The sequence below is a fragment of the Hyperolius riggenbachi genome, chromosome 3, assembly GCF_040937935.1.
Source record: "Hyperolius riggenbachi isolate aHypRig1 chromosome 3, aHypRig1.pri, whole genome shotgun sequence".
Lineage (NCBI taxonomy): Eukaryota > Metazoa > Chordata > Amphibia > Anura > Hyperoliidae > Hyperolius > Hyperolius riggenbachi.
The window spans coordinates 484,485,496-484,509,103 of record NC_090648.1 but is presented as its reverse complement, the minus strand read 5'-3'; the positions used below and the strand labels follow the sequence as shown (position 1 = coordinate 484,509,103).

Genomic DNA, 23,608 nt, shown 5'->3' with positions numbered 1-23,608 from the left:
GCTTCAAGAAATCGCACGCAAAGTTTTTGCGCGTAAACCTTTAAGGTTTGCGATACGCGAGAAGAGTCGTGTGGTCGTGGGCTAAACACGCCTATTATGCGTATTTAGCATGCGCATTGTGCAGTGCGACCTTTACGCGCGTAAAGGTTTTGCGCGCGATGCGTTTCGTGCGCGAAAGCTTTTTTAGGCGTGCTAAGGAGCTTTTCATAGGCGTCCTAACACTTAGCACCCTTTTGTGAATCAAGCCCTATATCTGCATTTACGGCTTGTTCACACCTAGGGCATTTTGCGTCTTTTTTTTTTTTTTTTAGCGCTGGCGATTAAAAAAACGCTCTGAAATTGCCAGTGCAATGAATCATTATGGGATAGTTCATATCAATAATGCATTGATATGAACTATCCCCTAATGATTAATTGCAGTGGCAATTTCAGAGCAATTTAAAACCTCCGCTTTCCGCTCAGCAAAGTGCTGCATGCACCATTTCCGGGGCGATTTTGCTACAATGGAAGGTATAGGAAAAAACGCAAAACGCTCACAAATCACTTTAAACGGCGATTATCTGGCGATTGTGTTCACACTTTTATGAATAAATACATTGTATTTATTAATTTCCGGGTGAGGGAGTTCACTTCCTGACTGACGTCAGGAAATGAAAAAAAAGGAATCACACTGCAAAATCGCTTTGTATAAAATCATAGCGTGCAGTGGAGCGCCGGGAGGGGGAGCACAAAAAATAAATAAAATTGATGGCGTCAGCAATTTAAATTTTAGATGTGAACAATAGTGTTGGGCCGAACAGTTCGCCTGGCGAACCTTTCTGGGCCTTTTACTACTTCCGGGTCGCAATGACCCGGAGTAGTACGCCTGCGCTGCCCGGCGGAGCGCGTCCTAGATTGCGCTCCTGTTGCCGGGCACTCTCTGCGCATGAGCGTGACGTCACTCATGACGTCACGCACATGCGCAGAGAGTGCCCGGCAACGGGAGCGCGATCTAGGACACGCTCCGCCGGGCAGCGCAGGCGTACTACTCCGGGTCATTGCGACCCGGAAGTAGTAAGAGGCCCATGGATTTAGAGATGTTCGCCGGCGAACGGTTCGGGAACCGTTCGCCACATCTCTAGTGAACAATGTCAGGAAGGATTTTTTCCTTTTAGGACTAAGGGTTTTTTGCCTTTTCCTGGAACAATCTGCAATATGAAAAGGTTCAGGTTGATAGTTTTCTTTTTGTTTTTTTTATGTATTATTATTTTATTTATTTATTTTTTCTAGTTGGACTTGATGGATGGATGTCTTTTTTCAACCAAACTAACTATGTAACGATGTAAGCTAGCTGCAGGGCAGGCTAATCACTACAACCACAAGAATGTACAGTATAAGCTGTTACTCTGTGCCTGTACTGATAGTTATGTGCCTGTTACTAAGTGCATGTGTAGGTGATTCTTCTCACTGCAACCATCACCTAAACAACAGTCTTACATCACTGTGTAAACTCTTCAAAGGAGGAGGGAGGAACTCAGTTACCTTCTTGTCATAGGGTCCTTATCTTATTCAAAATAGGAAGCTATAGTTGCATGCTGAGGTAAACATAAAAAAAAATGATGATAAGAATTCCCACAATCCTGCTGGCACTGCACAGTTCCTGTAGTTAGGCAAAGGCACCAGACCAGGTACAAATAAAAAAAAATAGGGGGCACATAGGGGCTATATTTGGGGCACTAACCATTTATTTGACAGTTTTATATTTTTGGATTTCACGACTCCCTTTAATAAGGGCCTCATTTTTTTAAAGGCGTTATCAGCCAAAATGCTCAAAATGAGCTTTCTTCCCCTTGCTGCCGAATGTCCCATGTCGACCTCTCCGCTCCCCGCCGCTGTCTCGGTCTGGCTGCGGGGTCAGCCTTACTGCGCCTGCTCGAATCGCCGCTGTCAATCATGGCCGCGTGGTCCTTGGTAAACTGCACAGTAGTTCTGCGCCTGCGCAGTTTGCTGTGGACCACGCGGCCATGATTGACAGCGGTGATTCGCGCAGGTGCAGTAAGGCCGACCCCACGGTCGGCTCTGCACCGTGCGGCGAGACCGGGACAGCGGCAGGGAGCAGAGCAGTCAGCGTGGGACAGTCGGCTGCAAGGGGCTGGAGAAAGCCCCAGATGAGTAAAGGTCATTTTGAGCATTTTGGCTGATAACTCCTTTAAGTTATTTACGCACATTTAACTATAATGACATCAACAATTTAAAGAAGAAAAATACTTTCAAACAATCACTCAAGGAAAAAAAAAAAGTTTATTACAATTTTTGATTGATCATGCACCCTTATCTTCCATCAGAAGGAGAAACAAGAATTGTTATAATTTTCAAGTTGGAAAGTTAGAAGGTTTATTTTTTTTTAGAATGTCCACATATCAAAAGTGTCTTTGATACATCATCCCCATCATCTTAGAGACCAGGGGATATAAGATAAGACCCTGAGGTTGTGTTTCTATACATTCATAGAGTATTCAGGAATCAGGAAGACCCCGCAGCTGAACATGCACAGTAAGCGGGCAACGAATAGAAACTTTATTTCATATAGATCTAGATTCTCCCCGAAAGGGAACTTTTAACGCAAACATATATATATTCCCTTCTTTAAGGTTTGAGCAGCTTTGTTAAAAGATACAGACTTTTTGTTTTTAGTCCGTTAAAATAAAAAAATTGCCTCTGAACGCAGCCTGTAGTCTAGCGATGATGTGAATAAGATATTATATTTTATTTCACTCTCTTAATTCAAAGCACTGCAGCAGGCTTCCCTGAACCTGCCATGTAGACAAGGTCATCAAACAGTTTGAGTCTTGCTCATGAAAAAAAGTTTTGAGCGAGGCTAGAACTAGGAAGAAAAAGTTGTGGCGGTATTCTGCTCCTACTCCTTGGCCCGTAGTTGGGTCCGCTAGCCATGTACGCTTAATGAGCAGCAGGAAATAACTTGTACCGTGTTGTACGTAAAGCTTGTCTGTGGCGTATGGTGCGCCGGACTATTCTGTAAAGATTTCACAGCTTGCTTGCTTAAGATCGATTGGAGACGTTTTTACGAGAAAATGAAGTGTCTTTTTGTTTTTTTTGCAGCTCTCTTTATCCCGCTCCTGCCTCCCGCACGTCCTTCGATCTCGGGTTCCAACATAAGACCTTTCACTGTACATGCGTGATTTTTGTCATTCTTTTGCCGCATGTGGGGAAGGGGGAGGTCACACATCGGTGTGGTGTGAGCTGAACGACGTGAAGCTGCTGCGTTGGCTGCGGCTGAACTGGCAGAAGCTCGCCGCCCTGCTTCGCCGCCCCCTGTTCTCCGTTGATTTTGCTCGCTGTTTGTCGTGCATGATAAAGTTCTCCAGCAGCTGCAGCTTTTTGTGTTCCTCCTTCAGGAAGACGTTGACGATCATGGCCTTCTCTCGCTTGATTTGCTCGCTGATGTCCTTCGGGATGTCCGGGATCAGCCAGTCCACGACCGCGCTTAAGAACATGACGAGATTCTGCAAGCAAACAATAATAATATCTGTTAGATAAAACCATACCTAACAACGTTTTGAGATATAAAAGAGGGATACTCAAGCCACACCCCTAACCACACCCCTGTCACTCCCCTCGTCACGCATACCATAACAAAAACATGTTTTATCATTCAAACCACTCTGGTCCTTTCTATCCAGGTTCATTTTCCTTCATATTAACACGTGGGAAAAATAAATATATCAATTTGAAGAAATAACAATGTGTTTAACTGGATCAAAACTTTAAGTATAAAAATGCATACATTAACACAGATCTGTACATCAGTACTGAAAGAGGGACATATGAGGAAGACAGAGGGACAGGGCTCCCAAAGCGGGACGGTCTCTCCACATGAGGGACAGTTTGGAGCTATGGATAAAACAACAGAGCATAAAGAGCACCCAGGGCCAGCACTTCCATTATGGAAAGGGGGGCAATTGCCCCCTGTCCCGAGCGTTGCTGCCCCCCCCCCCCCCCCCCGCAGTGCTAGACCCCAACCTCCCCCTTAACTCTGAACTCTGACATGCTCCCCGGGGGCCCTGAACTATAACAGCATTGGTATCCCACCTGTCCCGGGGGCAGCACGCAGTTCCGGTTGTTTCATGCTTCTTGTCTTCATATCTCACTGCCTGCCATTAGTGACCATCGCATGTCATTACGCAACATGTGCCAGATCACAAGAGGCAGACATTAGGAAGCAGCACGCCTCCGCCAGGACAGGTGAGATACCAATGCTGGTATATTGCAGGAGCCCCAGGGAGCAATTCAGGGTTAAGCTAGATTAGGGGCCCTGGGGGCTACGTTTTACTGGGGAGAGGGGGCCAGGTTACCGATGCCTGCCTCGGGCCTCATCGGGCATTGAACCGGCCTAGAGTGCATCTAAAGATTAGGAACAGAGCCTACTAAAGGGAAGACGGCATACGGTTGCAACAGACACCTGTTAATTTGTGTGCCAGGTGATGCTGATGGTTACAACAGGCATCTGTTCATTCGTGTGCCAGGTAATGCTGACAGAATATTGCTGTTTTCGATATTCTACTGTCGGCTTTGAAACTGTACTTTTGTCAGGGTTTCCATCACCGTTCCACTTCAATCCGCTATCCCATACATGTCAAACTTTTGGCCCACAAGTGGTTTCCCCATTTAACATTGTGTTCGGCCCACTCTGTCTAGACCACCAGGGAAGCTATATTGGAGATGAAGCTCTAGATCACCAGGGAAGCCATATGGGGAGGGAGGGGGAAAGCACTAGACGCCAGGGAACTGTATAGGGGAGGGAAGTACGTAGATAGATAACAGAGAAATTTTTAGGGGTGGTAAGGAGGAGCAATAGTCACGAGGGGTCTGTAGAGGAGAAGGACGGTGGTCACTAAACACCAGGGAACTGTATAGTGGAGGGAGGACCACTAGACACAAAGAAAAACTGGAGAACCACTTAACACCAGGAAACTGAAGGGTTTCCATACATGTCACACGCACTCAGGGAATGTTCCAGGGTATGACCCTCGGACAAGTAATAGCCCACCAGGAGACAACAATCAGGGTGGGAGGAGGCACCCCAGTGTGACAGTAAATAACCAATTTATGAGTTAATAAAGAACAGCCTTACCTCCATTTGGAGGTTAAAGAGTAATTTATTGGACACTAAAAACAAGCAATGCGTTTTTCAGGTTTCACCCGCTTCTTCAGGTTAATAACACCTGACGCGTCGTTTGTTTTTATTGTCCAAAAAATTACTCTCTAACCTCCATATCGAGGTGAGATTTATCCTTATTAACTCTCAAATTTGTAGTTTACACTCTCACTGGGACGCCTCCTCACAACCTCTATAGTGTAGTCCCCCTCTTAGGGGTTATCCCTGCAACCGATATCCAGTGGTTCCAGTGGATCTTTTTCGAGTGCAACCCAAGACCGGAAGAGGACTTTCCATCCGAGTGGAGATGTTTCTATTTTCCACATGCTCTAAACTGTGGTTACTTAAAAGCAACCCTTGTTTGTAAGTAGTATTATTGTGAATTCATTTCCCCTTTTGTAGAAAAATACTACACTACTGTTGCTCCTGGTCTGTTTCTCTGACTTTTTTCTTTCTGGTCACTGGAGTTCCACGCTGACCTCATCATACCGGACATCCCGATACTGATCTGGGGAAATGGCAATCACTTCTGTGGGATCACCTCCATTGACTTTCATGAGCCTATTGCTTTTTGAATCATCGGTGAGTCCAAAGCTTGGCTGAAATAGGTTCTGTGGGTTCCCAGCATGGGCGTTGCTACACTGGGGCACTGTACCTCCCTGTTTACTCACCCCCCCCCCCCCCCCCCAAGAGCAGTAAGGATTCAAGCGTGCCAGCAAACCAGCCAAGTACATCTGTAGGTAACTTTTCTTCAATATTAGCACCATCATTTGGACAATCTGCTCTGCTTAAAAGCCTCTGAATTCTATTTGTGATGTTTACATTTGGTTCCTATCATTGCTGAACTAGTTAGCCTTAAAGAGAAACTGGAACCACTATAAAAACCAGTTTTTACCTTATATTTCGTTTAAGGGTCATTGCCAGACCTCTCTTGCGGCAGATCGAGGGTTCTATCACCCCCAAATCCCCAGGGCACAATGCGGGGAGCGCTTCCTGATTGAGGCAGAGCTTAGGGCTGTAGCTCTGCCGCTCGTCGGATCAATCTGATCGCCACCTCTCCCCACCCCTCAGTCTTCTTTCAGGGGCGGAGATCAGCGATAAATTGACACGAATGGAGGCAGAGCTGCAGCTGAAAGCTCTGCCTCGGCGGGCAGCAAAATACACTACCAGGAAGGTCGTGGATTTTTGCCCTAGGATTTGAGTGTGATAAAACCCTCGTTCTGCCGCAGGATAGCTGCGTTTTAGGTCTGGCAATGTCCCTTAAATGAAATAAAAGGTAAAATATTTTTATAGTGGCTTCAGAGTCTCTTTAAGTTTATTACATGAGTTAGGCAAAAAACTAAAAATAATCTAAAACTCGCCATACAAACATCGATTTTAATCACCCAAATGGGCCCAGCCAGCCAGCCACCGTGCTCCCTTTGTGCCCCTCCAAAGAGTTTCATAAACAGGAGCCACCACTGAATTCCCAGGCCTAAGACAGCTCAGATTCAGCATTTACTGTTCCTTCAGTTTGGATAAAAGGTTTTACAATTTCACTTTAAATCATCTTTATGACAATTGCCTACACCCCTCAGCAATCGTTTTTTATGCCTTTGCATCCCCGCATCGCACAATAAAACAACTGTTGCAAAGTCTTTTGTTTTCTGTTTTTGTTTTGTGTTATGAACTGTTCTTCTGTCTTCTGTTTCCAACATCAAAGCGGGTGAAACTGACATAATAATAACAGCAACAACAAGCATAACACAGAGCGCTGCGAGGGGAGTTTCACAACACATAAATATGTAGAGGGATTTGATTCATAAAATGGGAAGGGGTGGCCGCGCCAGAGATTAATTGTCCCCGATCATTCTGCGGATGGCTGCGGTTCCCGGGCTGTTCCAGGGATTGCTGGTCTTATGCACAAGATTCCAGATAATAAAATGTTTCATGTTAAGGGTCTAATGAGGAAATATGCTAATGGGGAGCGTCGTAAATCTGTACACACTTCCAAACAATTTGTTTAACTTAAAGTTGCAAACTGTACAAGAGCCAATTCAAGAGCTGAGTGGACAACTTACAACAAATCCCAGTTTTATCAGCTTACAGTTAACCTTAAAAATACCGGAAGTAACATGTGATATGATGAGATAGACGTGTATGTACAGTGCCTAGCACACAAATAACTAGGCGGGACCCAGGAAGTGGCGCTGAGTGTTTGAGCGGTGGGGAGACGCCGGAACGGACGAACGACTGAGCGGCGGCACACATATTGGAGTGCCCACCGGAGGCCACCGATACGGGGGAGAGCCCGGAAAAACTCATGCTGCTGTTTTATCGTGGATATTGTAAGTGCAATAAATTTTAGATTATTCTTTTTTAAAATGGTATCATGCTATGAGCAGTTTTTATTTGGAGGTAAAAAGACCCACAAATAAAGGTGGAAAGAAGGCAGAAAGGTGATCTTAAGCTCGCAGAGGTCAGGGGTGACCCAGGAATAACCCCAAGGCATCATTTAGACCTATGGTGGTCTAAGCAGAGGGTGAGTCTTATTCCAATTGCTTGGTGTGGTGGCGGTGAACTATAAGAACCAGTGTAACGATCGGTGTAACACAGAGAGAATCTGATTATTGGTGATCTGCAGTATCACCAAAAATGCAGACATACACCTAATTATTGATGATCTGCAGTATCACCGATAATCAGATATATCACTAACCTCTGGATACCTGAGTAATATGAGTGTTTGGTGCAACAGTAATACTTTGAGGAGGATACCTGGGGAACAGATATCAGGGCAGTAGGCAATACTGTCCTGGAGAACAAGTACCTTCCAGAAACCTGGGACTCTCCCGCAGGGAGGAGCCAGGCTAGGGGTAGGAAGGACCAGAGCGTGAGTGACACCCAAGGCAGGATGTCACTGACTGATCTGTGAACTCTCTCTTAACTGAGAAGATAGTTCTCGAGGTCGGGCAAGCCAGGTTGGTAACACACGGACAGACAAAGTACAAAGACAGGACACTGATTCAGTAATCCTAAGGCACGCCGGGTTGGGCAACAGAGTATCAGATATAGCGAGGTACCAAATCAGTGATCAGAAGAGTGGTCAGGAAAGCAGAAAGTCATAACAGATAATAAACAATGCCTAGTCTTGGGTGTGAGCTCTGTGATCATCAACACCCTGGAACTAGTCTGATATATAACAGAATGGTAACACAAGTCCCTAGTCTTGGGTGTGAGGTCCTTGATCATCAACACCCTGGAACTAGTCTGAAGTATAACAGAATGGTAATACAGATTCCTAGACTTGGGTGTGAGGTCCTTGATCATCAACACCCTGGAACTAGTCTGAAGTATAACAGAATGGTAATACAAGTCCCTAGGCTTAGGTGTGAGGTCCGTGATCATCAACACCCTGGAACTAGTCTAGAGTATAACAGATTAACAACACAGATTCTGACAAAAGGTCTGAGTGCTTCCACGTAGTGATCGCAACGGCAGACAACCAGTGAATGACCAGCACCCAGTATATATAGTACAGCGCTATCCAGCGCCTGCCCTAAGTGCTGGACCAATGGGAACTGGTTGCAAGGTCAGCTGACCGGCTTGGTCAGCTGACTCCCTTCTGGCTGTCATAAAAGTTCCGCCTCTCAGCGCGCGCGCATCCTTCTGAACCTGTGTGGACTATCAGTCCCAGCCACACCAGACATGTGTTGTGAACCACCCGCCGCGCTGGACGCGGAACCAGTCGTACCGCTATCAGAGCATGCGGCGGTTTCTCTGCGTTTAGCCATACTATCAGATGTAGGCCCACGCTTGCAAACCGCCGCGTTGGACGCGGAATCAGTCGCCTTGTTCTGAGCACACGCGGCGGCTTTTCCGCGTTTTCTCACAACCAGCAATCAAAATAAAGGGGACATTTAAAAACACAGTGCAGTGATAGGCTGCATAGAAGTGTGTTGCGCTACATATATAGAGATTGTGATTATACAGGATATTTACCTGAAAGAGGATGACGAAGGCCAACCGTACAGCTAGAACTGTCCAGTATTCCTTGGAGAAGTCGTATGGGTTTGAAGACCATGGAGGTTCTCGGAAGTCTTTATATCTGTAAAGAAATAAAAAATGTTTTTTACAAATAAAAAAAAACTAACAAATGAGCATCTTCATGGTTCAGAGGGATTGTATTTTTTATAATGGAAAGATCTGCACCCAGGGCCAGAATGGCTGTGAAAGTCCATGCTTACCTTTGCGGCCAAACTTCTGCTTTCTCCACACTGCAAAATAATTTCTCCAGTGCCCTCCCTAGTGGATTCTAATGGTTATGGAGAATCCACTAAAACCATTGGCAATACTGGCCCAATGGCCTAGACAACTTGATAGTATAGCTGCTTTAACAGGATGTGGTCTGTGTCATGCTGGTTGGTGGACTTTTTTAGGAGATTGCTCACACACAACAGCAAAGAGCCACTAACTGTTCCTTGTGGTACACCCTTTAAAGGACATACACGTTGAAAATAAATTAATGAGACAAACAATTGTATCTATCCTTCCTCTCCATAAATGACATTTTTTTAGATATCCCACAGTTTTATTTCATATTAAAATCTATTTTTTTATTTTTTACTGTTTAATTGTCTCTGCTCGATGACACATTCATTGAAGCATTCCAGAGCCAAAATCTATGAACCATTGACCCTTTTTATCTCTTTCCCACTCACAGACGCCATTTACTACCAGAAAAGTGTTTTATGGCTGTAATTCCTTATCCATTAGGCTTACACTACTGTCCAACTGGGTCCCGGCCCAGACAGGAACTGTTACTTGTGTACCTGATGTTTAACTCTTTCAGGCAGAGAAAGAAAAAAAAGGAGCACAGCATAGTTATTTGTTATTACTGAATTATAAAGTGCCAACATATTCCATGGCACTGTACAAAGTAAGAAAAACAAATATGGGGTACATAATAATACAGACAATGGTATACATCAAATACAAACACTGGTACAAAATACAGAATTGGTACGTGAAAAATATGTCATTTTTTTGAAATATATACTGTATATTTATGACATGATTGATAGCTTGTCATGAACTCTCTTCCATGGAACAGCTCTTTCTAGCATAGCCGTCAATAACTCAGCATGGAGTGGAATTTGCTGAAAGATCTGCCCAGAGGATACTATCTGCTTCTGTGTGTTTGCATTGTGCTTCACCATCCCGATTATCATAGTAACATAGCATTCTTATCATCTATGGTATATACAGACCTGTGTAGGCTGTACATGGGCCTTACCTACCCTATCCTGTGCCTAAAAATATCCTCCACCATGCCTAACCTACCCTATTCTGTGCCTAAAACTACCTTCCACCCATTCCATGCCTAACTTACCCTATACTGTGCCTAAAACTATCCTCCACCGTGTCTAACCTACACTATTCTGTGCCTAAAACTTTCTCCACCCATCCCGTGCCTAGCCTACCCCTGTGCCTAAAATTACACTCCACCCATTGTATGCCTGACCTACCATATCCTATGCCTAAAACTTTCTCCACCCATCCCGTGCCTAGCCTACCCCTGTGCCTAAAACTACCCCCCACCGATCCCATGCCTAACCTACCCTATCCTGTGCCTAAAACTACTGTTCACCCATCCCATGCCTAACCTACCCTTGTGTCTAAAACTACCTTCCACCTATCCCATGCCTAACCCACCATATCCTGTGCCTAAAACTACCCTCTACCCATCCCATGCCTAACCTACCCTATATTGTGCCTAAAACTACCTTCTACCCATCCCATGCCTAACCTACCCTATATTGTGCCTAAAACTACCACCCACCCATTCTGTGCCTAATCTACCCTATACTGTGCTTAAAACTACCTTCCACCCATCCCATGCCTAATTTACCCTATCCTGTGCCTAAAACTACCCACCACCACCCATCCTTTGCCTAACCTACCCTGTGCCTAAAACTATCCTCCACCCATCCCGTCCCTAACCTACCCTATCCTGTGCCTAAAACTACCCTCCACCCATCCCATGTCTAACCTCTATATTGTGCCTAAAACTACCCTCCACCCATCCCGTGCCTAGCCTACCCTATCCTGTGCCTAAAACTACCCCCCACCCATCCTCTGCCTAACACTAACCTACTTTACCCCATCATGTGCCTAATTCTAATCTCTCATCCCTCTGCTTAACCCGAACCTTCGCTTATAGGATGCAAATTATGATAGGTTGCAAAATATGCTAAAACCCCCACATTATTGCTTATATACACCACTAGCCATTGGTGCAGTCCTATTTTTTGTAGGCCCACATATACCCCCATTACAGAATACATATACAAGGCTTGATAGGTTGTCCCGGAGCTCCCAGGAAACTGGGAAAAAAAACAAGGGAAAATATCAGGAGCCAATAGTGCAAATTGCATTAAAGAGGAGCTGTCAGCCATACTAGCTCAGAAAAAAACACATATACAAGTAGATAAATACTTACATAACATAGGTAGTGTACTGTCCACATTTTGATTTTAGTGATTTTTCTATCCTTTCTAGCCTTCTTAGGATTCTCCATTTTAACTGTGTCTATGTTGAAGCCAATCCTGATGTAATTTCCTCTCTTACTCTCCTCTGCCTGATTGTGTATGCATTGCCCGCCCTCCTCCCAGTCTTCAGGCACTCCCACCCAGCTCTACAATAGAAAGTGCATTATCTCAGCATGAGAAATACTGGCTATGAGCTTACTGTGCAGGCCAGGCCCAGACCAGATTGCTCCCGGTGCCGTCAGAGTGAGGAGAGAGGACGTGGCCACGCAGGTGTAGTGGGTTTGTGATTCCGGAAGTGAACCGGCGGCAGGGACCGGAGCATCGGTGACTGGCTGCGCGGGCACAGGACCTCTGTGGGGAGTGGGGGGGACCATTAGAAGCCCCAGGTAACTTCAACTTTTTTCCTTCCTAGCCCCCTACAGGCGTCCTTTAGGTACCACCTGGGCCCACTATGCACCAGGGCCCCATAGCAGCTGCTATGGCTATTGCTACGCCCCGGATACTGTGTGTGTGTATATACAGTGGCTTGCAAAAGTATTCGGCCCCCTTGAAGTTTTCCACATTTTGTCACATTACTGCCACAAACATGAATCAACTTTATTGGAATTTCGGGTCAAAGACCAATACAAAGTGGTGTACATGTGAGAAGTGGTACGGAAATCACACATGATTCCAAACATTTTTTACAAATCAATAACTGCAAAGTGGGGTGTGCGTAATTATTCAGCCCCCTTTGATCTGAGTGCAGTCAGTTGCCCATAGGCATTGCCTGATGAGTGCTAATGACTAAATAGAGTGCACTTGTGTGTAATCTAATGTCAGTACAAATACAGCTGCTCTGTGACAGCCTCAGAGGTTGTCTAAGAGAATCTTGGGAACAACAACACTGTGAAGTCCAAAGAACACACCAGACAGGTCAGGGATAATGTTATTGAGATATTTAAAGCAGGCTTAGGCTACAAAAAGATTTCCAAAGCCTAGAACATCCCATGGAGCACATCTACAGCTCAGGCGGGAGACTCTGTCCATAGGACAACTATTCGTCATACACTGTACAAAGTTGGCTCTTATGGAAGAGTGACAAGAAGAAAGCCATTGTTAACAGAAAAGCATAAGAAGTCCCGTTTGCAGCTTGCCACAAGCCATGTGGGGGACACAGCAACCATGTGGAAGAAGGTGCTCTAGTCAGATGAGACCAAAATGGAACTTTTTAGCCAAAATGCAAAACGCTATGTGTGGCAGAAAACTAACACTGCACATCACTCAGAACACACCATCCCCACTGTCAAATATGGTGGTGGCAGCATCATGCTCCCCCCGAGCTGCATCTCTTCAGCAGGGACAGGGAAGCTGGTCAAAGTTGATAGGAAGATGGATGAAGCCAAATACAGGGCAATCTTGGAAGAAAACCTCTTGAAGTCTGCAAAAGACTTGAGACTGGGCGGAGGTTCACCTTCCAGCAGGACAACGACCCTAAACATAAAGCCAGGGCAACAATGGAATGGTTTAAAACAAAACATATCCATGTGTTAGAATGGCCCAATCAAAGTCCAGATCTAAATCCAATTGAGAATCTGTGGCAAGATCTGAAAACTGCTGTTCACAAATGCTGTCCATCTAATCTGACTGAGCTGGAGCTGTTTTGCAAAGAAGAATGGGCAAGGATTTCAGTCTCTAGATGTGCAAAGCTGGTAGAGACATAACCTAAAAGACTGGCAGCTGTAATTGCAGCAAAAGGTGGTTCTACAATGTATTGACTCAGGGGGACGAATAATTACGCACACCCCATTTTGCAGTTATTGATTTGTAAAAAATGTTTGGAATGATGTATGATTTTCGTTCCACTTCTCACATGTACACCACTTTGTATTGGTCTTTCACGTGGAATTCCAATACAATTGATTCATGGTTGTGGCAGTAATGTGACAAAATTTGGAAAAGTTCAAGGGGGCCGAATATTTTTGCAAGCATATAGATATATATATATATATATATATATATATATATATATATATATATATATATATATACATACATACATACATACATACATATATATATATATATATATATATATATATATATATATATAGCATATGTGCAGGATCCATACTATTTCTATATACTATCTATTTACTGCCCAGTGTCTACATTCTCCCCTCCATACAGCCTATACACAATACTGGCTGTCACTGAGCTGTTATCCCTTGCAGCGCCCCCCTCCCCCCATGATATACACTCACACCTTTCCAACATGCAGCAGCCTAACATCGAGACATCACATGAAAACTTGAAAAAAATGATGTCATGCTTGTTATAAAAAATAAGAATTCAGCAGAAAAACCAAAACTAAGCCGGCGTGAAATGCAACGCGATTTTCAAATTCAAAGAGGTACAGGACAGTTCTTGCCTAAACGAGATGTCACTCACCCCATCACCGCGATTATCCATCCGGGTGAACATGACAGGTGCTAATAAACGTCCTCTCAGACAGTCGTGTTCACACAGCCAAATAAAAAGGTGTCTAGAACTGCCTCCTCTGGCTGGAAAAGTCATCTCACGCCGGCTACACCCCCAAGTTGGGCCTTCTCATTTTTTTTTCATTTAGTGGTTGCCAAAATAGCTCATCTCGTATAAATCAGAGATGAGATTAGCTTTACAGACAGACTGCGAGGAAAGAATGCCAAAGAAGGAGATCGAAAAAAAAATAGAGACATGGGAAAGTTACAACGATGGGAGATCAGGAGCGATATATAACTTTTTATTTATTTTGTAGAGTCCATCTCCAGGGATGTGGTAGCTCGGTAAGCAGAATGCCCAGATCAGATGTTACCTTTTATCTGTCAAACGGAGTTTCTCCAGCTAAAAGAACACTTTGACCATTCAGTGGAACACATGAATGGTTCAACCACTCAGCGCTGCAACCTGATGAAGCGGCCTAGCTCAACAAAACGTATTGCGGCTGTGCCGTTAAACTTATGAAAGAGGCACTGTAGAGACGTATAGTAGAATGCAGTAATTTATTTAGGATACCCACTTTTAAAGAGTAAAATCAAAAATCAATTCTTTATTTTTATCTGGGAAACAAGTAATAAGGATGCTAACCAGGCAGTCCAAAAGTTCAAATCACTATTACTTTTCTTGTTGATAAATGATCATTCCCCAATTTACCCGACTCTTATTTGGTACACACAAAAATTGGTACGCAAAAAGGAAGTTGCAGGGCATGCTGGGTTGTCCTTTTTTGCTTCTCTATTTTCCCCACAGACTTAACTAACGCAGCCTGGTTGGCTGAAGCCTCTTTGTAGGAGGAGGAGGCCATTAGACACAAGGCAACTTTATAAGGAAAAGAGGTGGCCACTAGACATCTAGGTTGTCCCGCGACTTGGTCCCAGTGTTTAATTTCGGCCCACTTTGTTTTTGAGTTTGACACCCCTGCTTTAAACACACCCCCTTTTTAAAGTTGTCTTTTTTTTTGTTCTAAATGTAATAAACAGATAAAACAATAATAATTAAAAAAAAAGCTATACATAAGAAGTTGAAGTAGCTGCACACGTAGAACAGACTGAGACCAGCCTGTGCTTTTCTCGACAGATGGTTTTAATAGAGTGGATCTCGCTTTCCCTATCCTGGAGGGATTGAGTCAGATGTATTATTGTTCTGCTACTTTAATTAAAGTAGGTGTGCGAGAATGGTCACATGCTCTGCGGGAGCCGGCCGCCCTGCGTGGAACACATGAGGCACGGAGTTTTATTCTTAAATTATCTGTGTATTCCAGCGCCTCCAGACTCATTACCATGATGGACTTGTCAGCCACACACCGTATGATCTGGAGTCATTTGAAGTCCCGTAAAAAGAGGATTACGGGAACAAATGTTTGGGTGCTCCCCCTTGGCTATGGTTTTTTTAAATTTTTTTATTATTATTATTGACGCTCCCTCTAAATTAGTCATACAGATTGCTGCTGGCTTTAGGCGAGAGATGACACGGGACATGCGCGTCTTTGCTTTTCTTACGTAGCTTCTTGTTCATTTTCAGGCCATACTCTGAGATTCTGATACCAGGCCGGATTTACACTTCAGGAGCTCGTAGTCACAGAGATGGTAGCGCCATAAACTCCGCCCCTCGGCACAGGCCACACCCCCAATGCTGGCCCTCATTTACTTATATCGCATAAAGAGCTAAATGTACATGAACCTAGAAGTGGTGTAAATCAAAGAGTGGGCCTGACCAACAAAATCTTGGATAAGGCCCCTCTCCACTTTAAAGCGGAATATAACCCTGCATTTCAACTTTGCTCTAAAACATTATTTACAGCATATTATATGCAACCAGCATTTTTATTTTACTAGACCAGCATTGGAAGGGTTACACACAGAGCTTTAAAGTTCCATGGAGAGAAATGCAGACGCATCCGCAGTTTAGATAGATACATTTAAGTAAACACAATGTAACAAGTGGTGAATGTTACACACTCTCTGGCTGTCCTCCAGCTCCTGCACAGTCAGAGTGTGTGTGTGTCACATTCCACACTTGTTACATTGTGTTTACTTAAATGTATCTATCTAAACTTCGTATACGTCTGCATTTCTCTCCGTGGAACTTTAAACCTCTGTGTTTAACCCTTCCAATGCTGGTCTAGTAAAAAAAAAAAATGCTGGTTGCATACAATATGCTGTAAATAATGTTTTAAAGCAAAGTTGAAATGCAGGGTTATATTCCACTTTAATAATTTTAAAAAATATAATAGTTATAAATATGGCCCTAGTTACTTTACGAAACAGGTAACACAAAATCGGGGACGGGGCTACACACTAGCTGGGGCTACACACAATTAGGTTACCAGCTTACATTGCCTCAAGCCCACCACCACAAAGATGAGAAGAGCAGGTGGCAAACGGGCATAACTAGACTTAATAGGGCCCACCTGCAAAAATTATATCACCGAGCCCTGTTGGTCCCAGAACACCATGCGTGTTATGTGATTGGGAGCTGGAGAATGGCAGCAGAGAATGTTCTGCTGTGAAGCAGCCTCTGGAAGCAGGAAAAAATTACACAAGCTCCTGTACACAGTTTATGTAAGTGAACGAGGAGGGTTTTTTTGCTAATAGGCTGCACTTGCGGTTGGGGAGAGGGAGGTGAAGGGGCCCTCAAAGCCTCTGGGCCTCCCTGCAGGCAGGAGCAGATGGCAAGGTTTGCAGGGGCGATGGCTACACCCACGGTGGCAAATGGCAGTGTGTGTGATCAGAGGGCACAGCTGATCTGCCCTGGGGCTGGTGCGGTGCAGGGACAGAGGGAGGAGGATGCAATACCCAAACCGCCCACCACGCTACTCTCACTTTCACAGGAGGCACTGATTAGGCCTCGGATTTCCACCCCTAACTACGTGCCAGCGGCTGCTGGAATATAGGCAAGTGATGAGTGACTTCTCCCTCCGGCTCTGCTGAGAGAGGGGACATTGGGGAAGGGAGCCATCTCTGCCACATAAGGCGCATGTAGGCACATGTCTACAGTGCCTTATGGGAAATCCAGCCTTGTTCTGATAACACTAATGTATTGAGTAGGCACTCCAATGGAGATAAAATGCTTAAAAACGATTTAAATGTTCAGTATAATTTACCTCAATGACGGACAAACGCCAATAGGTGGAAAAATAATATAAACCTTTATTAAAGTGAACCTCCAGACTAAAAATCTACTCAGCAGCACTGAAAAGGCTTGGTGTTTCTTTAACAGTTTCACAGCATCAGAACTTACCCAAGCCTCATTTTTAGCTCCACAGAAGAGAACTGCCCGGGCATTTTTCCCCTGACGCTGTGCAAAGCATGATGGGATTTCTGATGTTGATGTTCTCCTTCGGCTGTTTTGGCGCAAATTTGTTTTTTAAATTTTGAATTTGAGATTTGAAGCCTAGCGCGCGCAGCTGGGAGGGGTGATCAGGACACAGGACAGTTGGAACTGTGTCTCCTACTCCCTGTCACCTCCTTTCACCAAAAAGATGGCTGCCCCCATGAAATCACAAACATTTGCCTTTTCTTATAAAACAGGCTGGGTAAGAGATTATATTACCTATGTATTTTAATTAACATAACTAATGTAACTTAATTACAGTGTGTTTGTTTAGACTGAAGTTCCCCTTTAATCACTTGGTGACGTGTTTTGGGGGTGTCGCCCCCGCTTCCTAAAGAGGAACTTTGCCGAAATATTGTGAGCTAACCCTTGAAAGAGCAATCAATTTTAAAGTCTAGGGTACCCCTCTCTGTGATATAAAAAATAACTGATGCAAATGAAGTTGGAAAGATCCTAGCTGAGCTGACCAGAGGGGTGAAAACTAACGGCAGCTCAAGCAGCAGTTACAGATGCCTCCAACTACACAGTGGCGTAGCTAAGGAGCTGCGGGCCCTGATACAAGTTTTACAATGGGGCCCCCCAAGCACTCTATACATAACAATTAATATGGCGCACCAAAACCTACCAATGGCAACTACAGTGTCAGAGGTGCAAGAAGGGGATGGGGAATACTTTGTTATTGATTACCACTATTCAAATTATCTATAGAAGTGATTATTATGAGCACAGGAGCAATAGAGAGCTAATACTGCAGTTAAGGGAGGGCCGTTTTGGGGTCCCTCTGGCCCAAGGTCCCCGATGCGGTTGCTACCTCTGCACCCCCTATTGCTACGCCCCCTGCAACTACATAATGGCGTCAGAAAGGTAAATCTGCTGTCGTGACTACCTGGCTGTAAATGGATATTGGCGGTGTGGAAATACCTTTAGCTCAGTGTTCATACTTGTCAGTAACATTGTTCTACTAACACATATTTATGTTAAAGGGACTTAAAATCATCAAATTAGTCATAGTGCCCCTTTAAATAAAGACGTAACTAAGAATCCCCCATAAGTAGATGGATTAATCCAAAACCTGTCAGGTCAGTCAAGATTTGACTACCTAATGTAAGTGACAGCAATATAGAAAAGATGTAACTTATAGTGCATTTTATTCTGAAAGAAATCTACATTTGTAGGCAAGCATTTTAAATTTTATAATTTTTGGCAATGGTTGTCCTTTAAGTCAGGAGACCCAGCATCATGAATGAAATGGGGAGCCTGGGATCCATGTCCTCCATTGTTCCTCTGGGTCAGATGCTTCTGTTATGTTGCCTGAGTAACAAACTCTGGCTAACTCTGCGCCAGACCTGTCCAAGCGTCTGTACGTCCATAACTGGGTTGTAAAAAATGGTTTTAGAAGCCAAATATTATTAAAAATTATGTAACCCAGTAAAGTGTTTGAGGTTGTGGGAAAGTTGAGGGACACCGAAGGACACTTCGATGACTTTATGGAGCCTGCAGGCTTCCGGCCGAACAGGCCAAAGAACAGGCGAGAGAAATGTTCACAATATGGACAGGTAACCAGAGGTTTTCCCATGACCTGGGAATATGGGAGGTTAGAAATTATTTTATACAGATTCTTAGGTTCAAATCAGAATGCTCATAATATTTCCCCAACTTGAGTGACCTTGTAGATGTAGTCCTCTAATGAAACCTGGTATCTACTCCAGTTCAGTATTCCATAGTCATGGAATAAATGAATGCAGTTACCCTATTTACTGCATGACACCGTATGCTAGCATGGCACAGACAATATTCCTGGACACACAGACACGGACACAACCTCTGGCTCTGTAGCCGCCGATTGTAGGTTACCTGCAGAAAATGACGTCCTGGGCAAACTGCGAGTTCTCTGGCTGAGTTCCCGGCTTTAGATGGCTGACGTTGAAGTATGAGAGGGTGTGGTTGATGAAGCCATGCATGGTTCCATTTGAACTGTACATATACTGATACACAAGACGTGGGATGAAGTCGGATGTGACAGATATGACAAATGCCTAGAGATGAGAGAAGCGGCAATGGTCAGTCCCGGGACAGCCAGGTGCTGTGCTATTCAGTGTTTAAACGACTGAACCGGACTCGATTGCTCAATCCTAGGCAAGGAGAGTAAGCGCCGGTGCACTCCTCCACGCAGGTACACCACCTCTGCTACACAACGTGATACTTATATTCAAGTAGAAGGAGGCACTCCACAGGCTTGAACTTGCGTTCAGTTTATAGCATGTCGTTACACTACATGTTTCGGGCTCCGCCCTGAAGGGCGGAGCCCAAAACATGTAGTGTAACGACATGCAATAAACTGAACGCAAGTTCAAGCCTGTGGAGTGCCTCCTTCTACTTGAATATAGGTGCTGTGCTATACAATATTCAGCAGTGTTCTGATACAGTAATTCTAGTCCATACACACCAATTGTACTGATAGCAGGAGGAGTGATTACACCAAATCCACTAACTGTATTGATAGCAGTGACTGTGTCCTCCCATCCACCAGGGACATACCGAGGAAGAGGCTCTGAAGCAGGGATGGTCGTAGTTAGCCAACTTCGCTACGCTGGAAATACGCGTAGTTTTACGCAATTACGCTTCGCCAAACTACGGCTTCGAAAACAAATATTCGCTTCGTATGCATTTCGTAGAATACGCGTTAAAATACGCAATTACGCGTAGTGCGAAGCGTTGTGTATGCGGATACTTAGGTCCGTACGCAGAAAATTGTATGCATTAATTTCTTTAGAAATGCATATACTGGGAACCCTTCTATGCGTACATTCCCCTTTCCAATGCGTAAATTTGTAAGCATACAATCGCATGCGGAAAATTAGATGCGAGTAACGCATTCGTAGTTCACTACGCATACACATGTTAACTACGCATAGTGGGCATAAGCTACGCGTAGCGGTACTTTGCTACGTGTAAATTCGTAAGCGTAGGTTTGAAACTTCGCCTATGAACTACGATGCGTAGATGCGAACTACGATGCGTAAATTCGCACTGGCGTAGTTTCTGCTCATCCCTGCTCTGAAGGCCCCAGCCTTTGGGTGCACAGCCCTGAGGGCACACTATACTGAGGGCACATCTGGATAGCTATACTGGGGGGACACCTACCTAATTAATCTGGCTACTTATACTGGGGAGGGGACCTATCTTATACTGGGGACTCACCTGTCTAACTAACCCGGGGAGGCTGCATAATACTGGGGAACATCTGCCTATCTAACATGGGGAGGGTCAGAAATGATCACTTTGTGAGACAGTCACCTAACATGCGCCTGAGGTGTCTCCGGGTTTAATAGAAGAATGGGAGAAGATATACTCACGTTGATAATGACAGAGAATTTTCCAATGCCGCTCAGAATATTGTACCAAATCCCTGAAAAAGAAAGGAAAAAAAAGGTTGTTAACTCTTTCAGTACCGGCAGGCATTTACCCCTTAACCTCTTTAGCGGTAAGCCCGAGTCAAGCTCGGGACGGAATTCCACAGCCCAGAGCGGTAATCCCGAGGCTGACTCGTGGTAAACATGGGGGGAGACCGGGGTTCCAGATACTGGCAGCCATCCTTACAGGCCTTGGAAGCGCTCGATCCCTCTGGTGAGGTCGCTGATTGTCACATGGCGACAGCCGGCGATCTCACTGTAGGGGTAGAGCACCACCTGGTGGACGGGGGTGGAATTGCAGTGTTGGATTCACGGATAGTGAGGCTGGGCTGCTGTAGATCTAGGTAGCAATATGATTTTTTTTCCTGCTTTTAGGGTCTGAAAGCTTGAGGTAAAATTGCACCGCTTTTAGTCCCTAAAATCCAGAATTAATCATACTGCTAGGGAGGTTAAGGATCAGAGAATTTTTTTGCCGGAATTCTAGATCTGATCACTGTGATTGGCTCATCGTGATCACAGGGTCAGGATCCAATGAAAATCTTCTAGTGACCGGCGTACAGAGAAAACAGAATGCAGCAGTGCCAGAGCAATGGGACTGCCCAGTGGCAAGTAAGTGAAATCAATACCCTGGCAGGCATAAGAGGCAGTAAACAGTGTAGATTTTAGTTCATCTCCGGAAGAGGTTAAATTCAGAATTCATTGTCCACTTATGTAGACCGAATCCTTTTAGCTTTTTTACTGAAGCAAAATTCAACCAAATGAGTCGTGATCATGAACGATCTGGGCACCAGACCAATTCAAGCCTGCAAAAATCACTTCTTTAATACATCCTCAGAAAGACAGACATACAGTGTACTATGGATACTGAGGTGCCAAAAGGATAAAAGTATCTAAAAAGTTTAAAACATGAGGAGGCAGTGGTGGATTTACATACTGCAGGGGACAATGCAACGCGTTTCGCAGGTTTGATCCCGCTTCATCAGGCAATACCAACGGAGTAATAGCATATGTGGTCAGTAGAAGAGCCCGGCACCTCTGTTCAGGCTCTTCTACTGGCCACATATGCTATTACTCTGTTGGTATTGCCTAATGAAGCGCGATAAAATCTGCGAAACGCGTTGCACTGTCCCCCGGAGTATGTAAATAAACTTGTTCTATTTGACAAACACATTGGCAGTTTTTGTGTCTACTTGGAGGAGGTAAGTCCACCACTGCCTCCTCATGTTTTAAACTTTTTAGATACTTGTATCCTTTTGGCGCCTCTGTATCCATACTACACTATATAAAGTCCACCCTTGGTGGAGGAGTGTTAAGGGGCCCATACACCTAACGATTTTCCCGCTAATATACGGCCGATTCGATCACAGTGATCGAATCGGCTGTGAAATCGCCACGCACACCGCTGACAGAACGATCGATTTCCGTCAATCTGTCCGTGCGGAAGATTGTTCTCGAACGCCGGCGGGTCGGGAGTGCGTCGATAGCGGCGTTCGAATGCCCAAAGACCGACGCAATACAGCGGGTATACATTACCTGTTCCGGCCGGCGCGAGTCCCCTGGTCTCTGCTATCTTCTCCGCTGTGGTCTGGTCTGGTCTCTGGCATGCTTCACTTCTTCCTGCCCGGCAGGAAGTTTAAACAGCAGAGGGCGCTCTACTGTTTAAACTTCCTGCCGGGCAGGAAGAAGTGAAGCATGCCAGAGACCAGACCAGACCAGAGCGGAGAAGAAGGCAGCAGTGACAGCGGGACTCGCGCCGGCGGAGCAGGTAATGTATGCGGGGGGGGGGGGGGGGAGCGGCGGCAGCCCCACCACAGATTGTGAACGGTTTCAGGCTGAAATCTGTTTGCAGTAAAGGTAGCCATACGATCCCCCTCTGATCAGATTCGATCAGAGAGGGATCTATCTGTTGGTCGAATCTGATGGCAAATCGACCAGTGTATGGCCACCTTTATTCTTTTTTTTCCTCATCTACAGAGAGCAACTTCTTAATCCTGAGTGGGGTCAAGTCCAATCTCCCCACCTGCCTTTACAGTGGTTGCCTTTGAGGTAACCCTGTTTTGTGAGTATAGCTCATTACTCTACCATACTTCATTTCAACTACCAGTACATACTACACTATATTTGGCTGTTGGTGTCCCTATTCTGTGAGACAGACATAGGGCTGGTGCACACCAAAACCCGCTAGCAGATCCGCAAAATGCTAGCAGATTTTTAAACGCTTTTTTTTATTTTTATGAGGCGTTTTGCTAGCGTTTTGCGGATTGCTGCTGCGGTTTTCAGTATAGTAGATTTCATATATTGTTACAGTAAAGCTGTTACTGAACAGCTTCTGTAACAAAAACGCCTGCAAAACCGCTCTGAAGTGCCGTTTTTCAGAGCGGTTTGCGTTTTTCCTATACTTAACATTGAGGCAGAAACGCATCCGAAATCCAAAAAATGCCTCACCCAGGCATTTTTCGTTTCTGCAAAACGCCTGCCGCTCTGGTGTGCACCACCCCATTGAGATACATTGACCAAGCAGATCCGCAGCCGCAAGCGGATCTGAAAACGCCCAAAAAGCCGCTCGGTGTGCACCAGCCCATACAGTACACACAGCCTGAAAGCCGTTTCGCAGGTCACACCTGCTTCATCAGATTCCACAAGTAAAGTCTTTCCTGGCC

The 23,608-nt window shown here is 44.9% G+C and overlaps 1 protein-coding gene across 3 annotated transcripts in view; it reads right to left on the bottom strand.

Moving 5' to 3' along the window:
* Positions 1–2,709: 2,709 nt before the first annotated feature.
* ANO2 (anoctamin 2) overlaps positions 2,710–23,608 on the bottom strand; it is a 340,170-nt gene continuing 319,271 nt past the window's right edge. For all 3 annotated transcript variants that reach the window (XM_068278130.1, XM_068278131.1, XM_068278132.1), the window contains 4 exons: positions 20,892–20,944; positions 19,390–19,571; positions 9,137–9,242; positions 2,710–3,503 (listed from right to left, as the gene is read on the bottom strand). In XM_068278130.1, the coding sequence (XP_068134231.1) occupies positions 3,219–3,503; positions 9,137–9,242; positions 19,390–19,571; positions 20,892–20,944 (626 nt within the window). In that variant the 3' untranslated portion in view covers positions 2,710–3,218. The remainder of the gene's footprint in view (positions 3,504–9,136; positions 9,243–19,389; positions 19,572–20,891; positions 20,945–23,608) is intronic.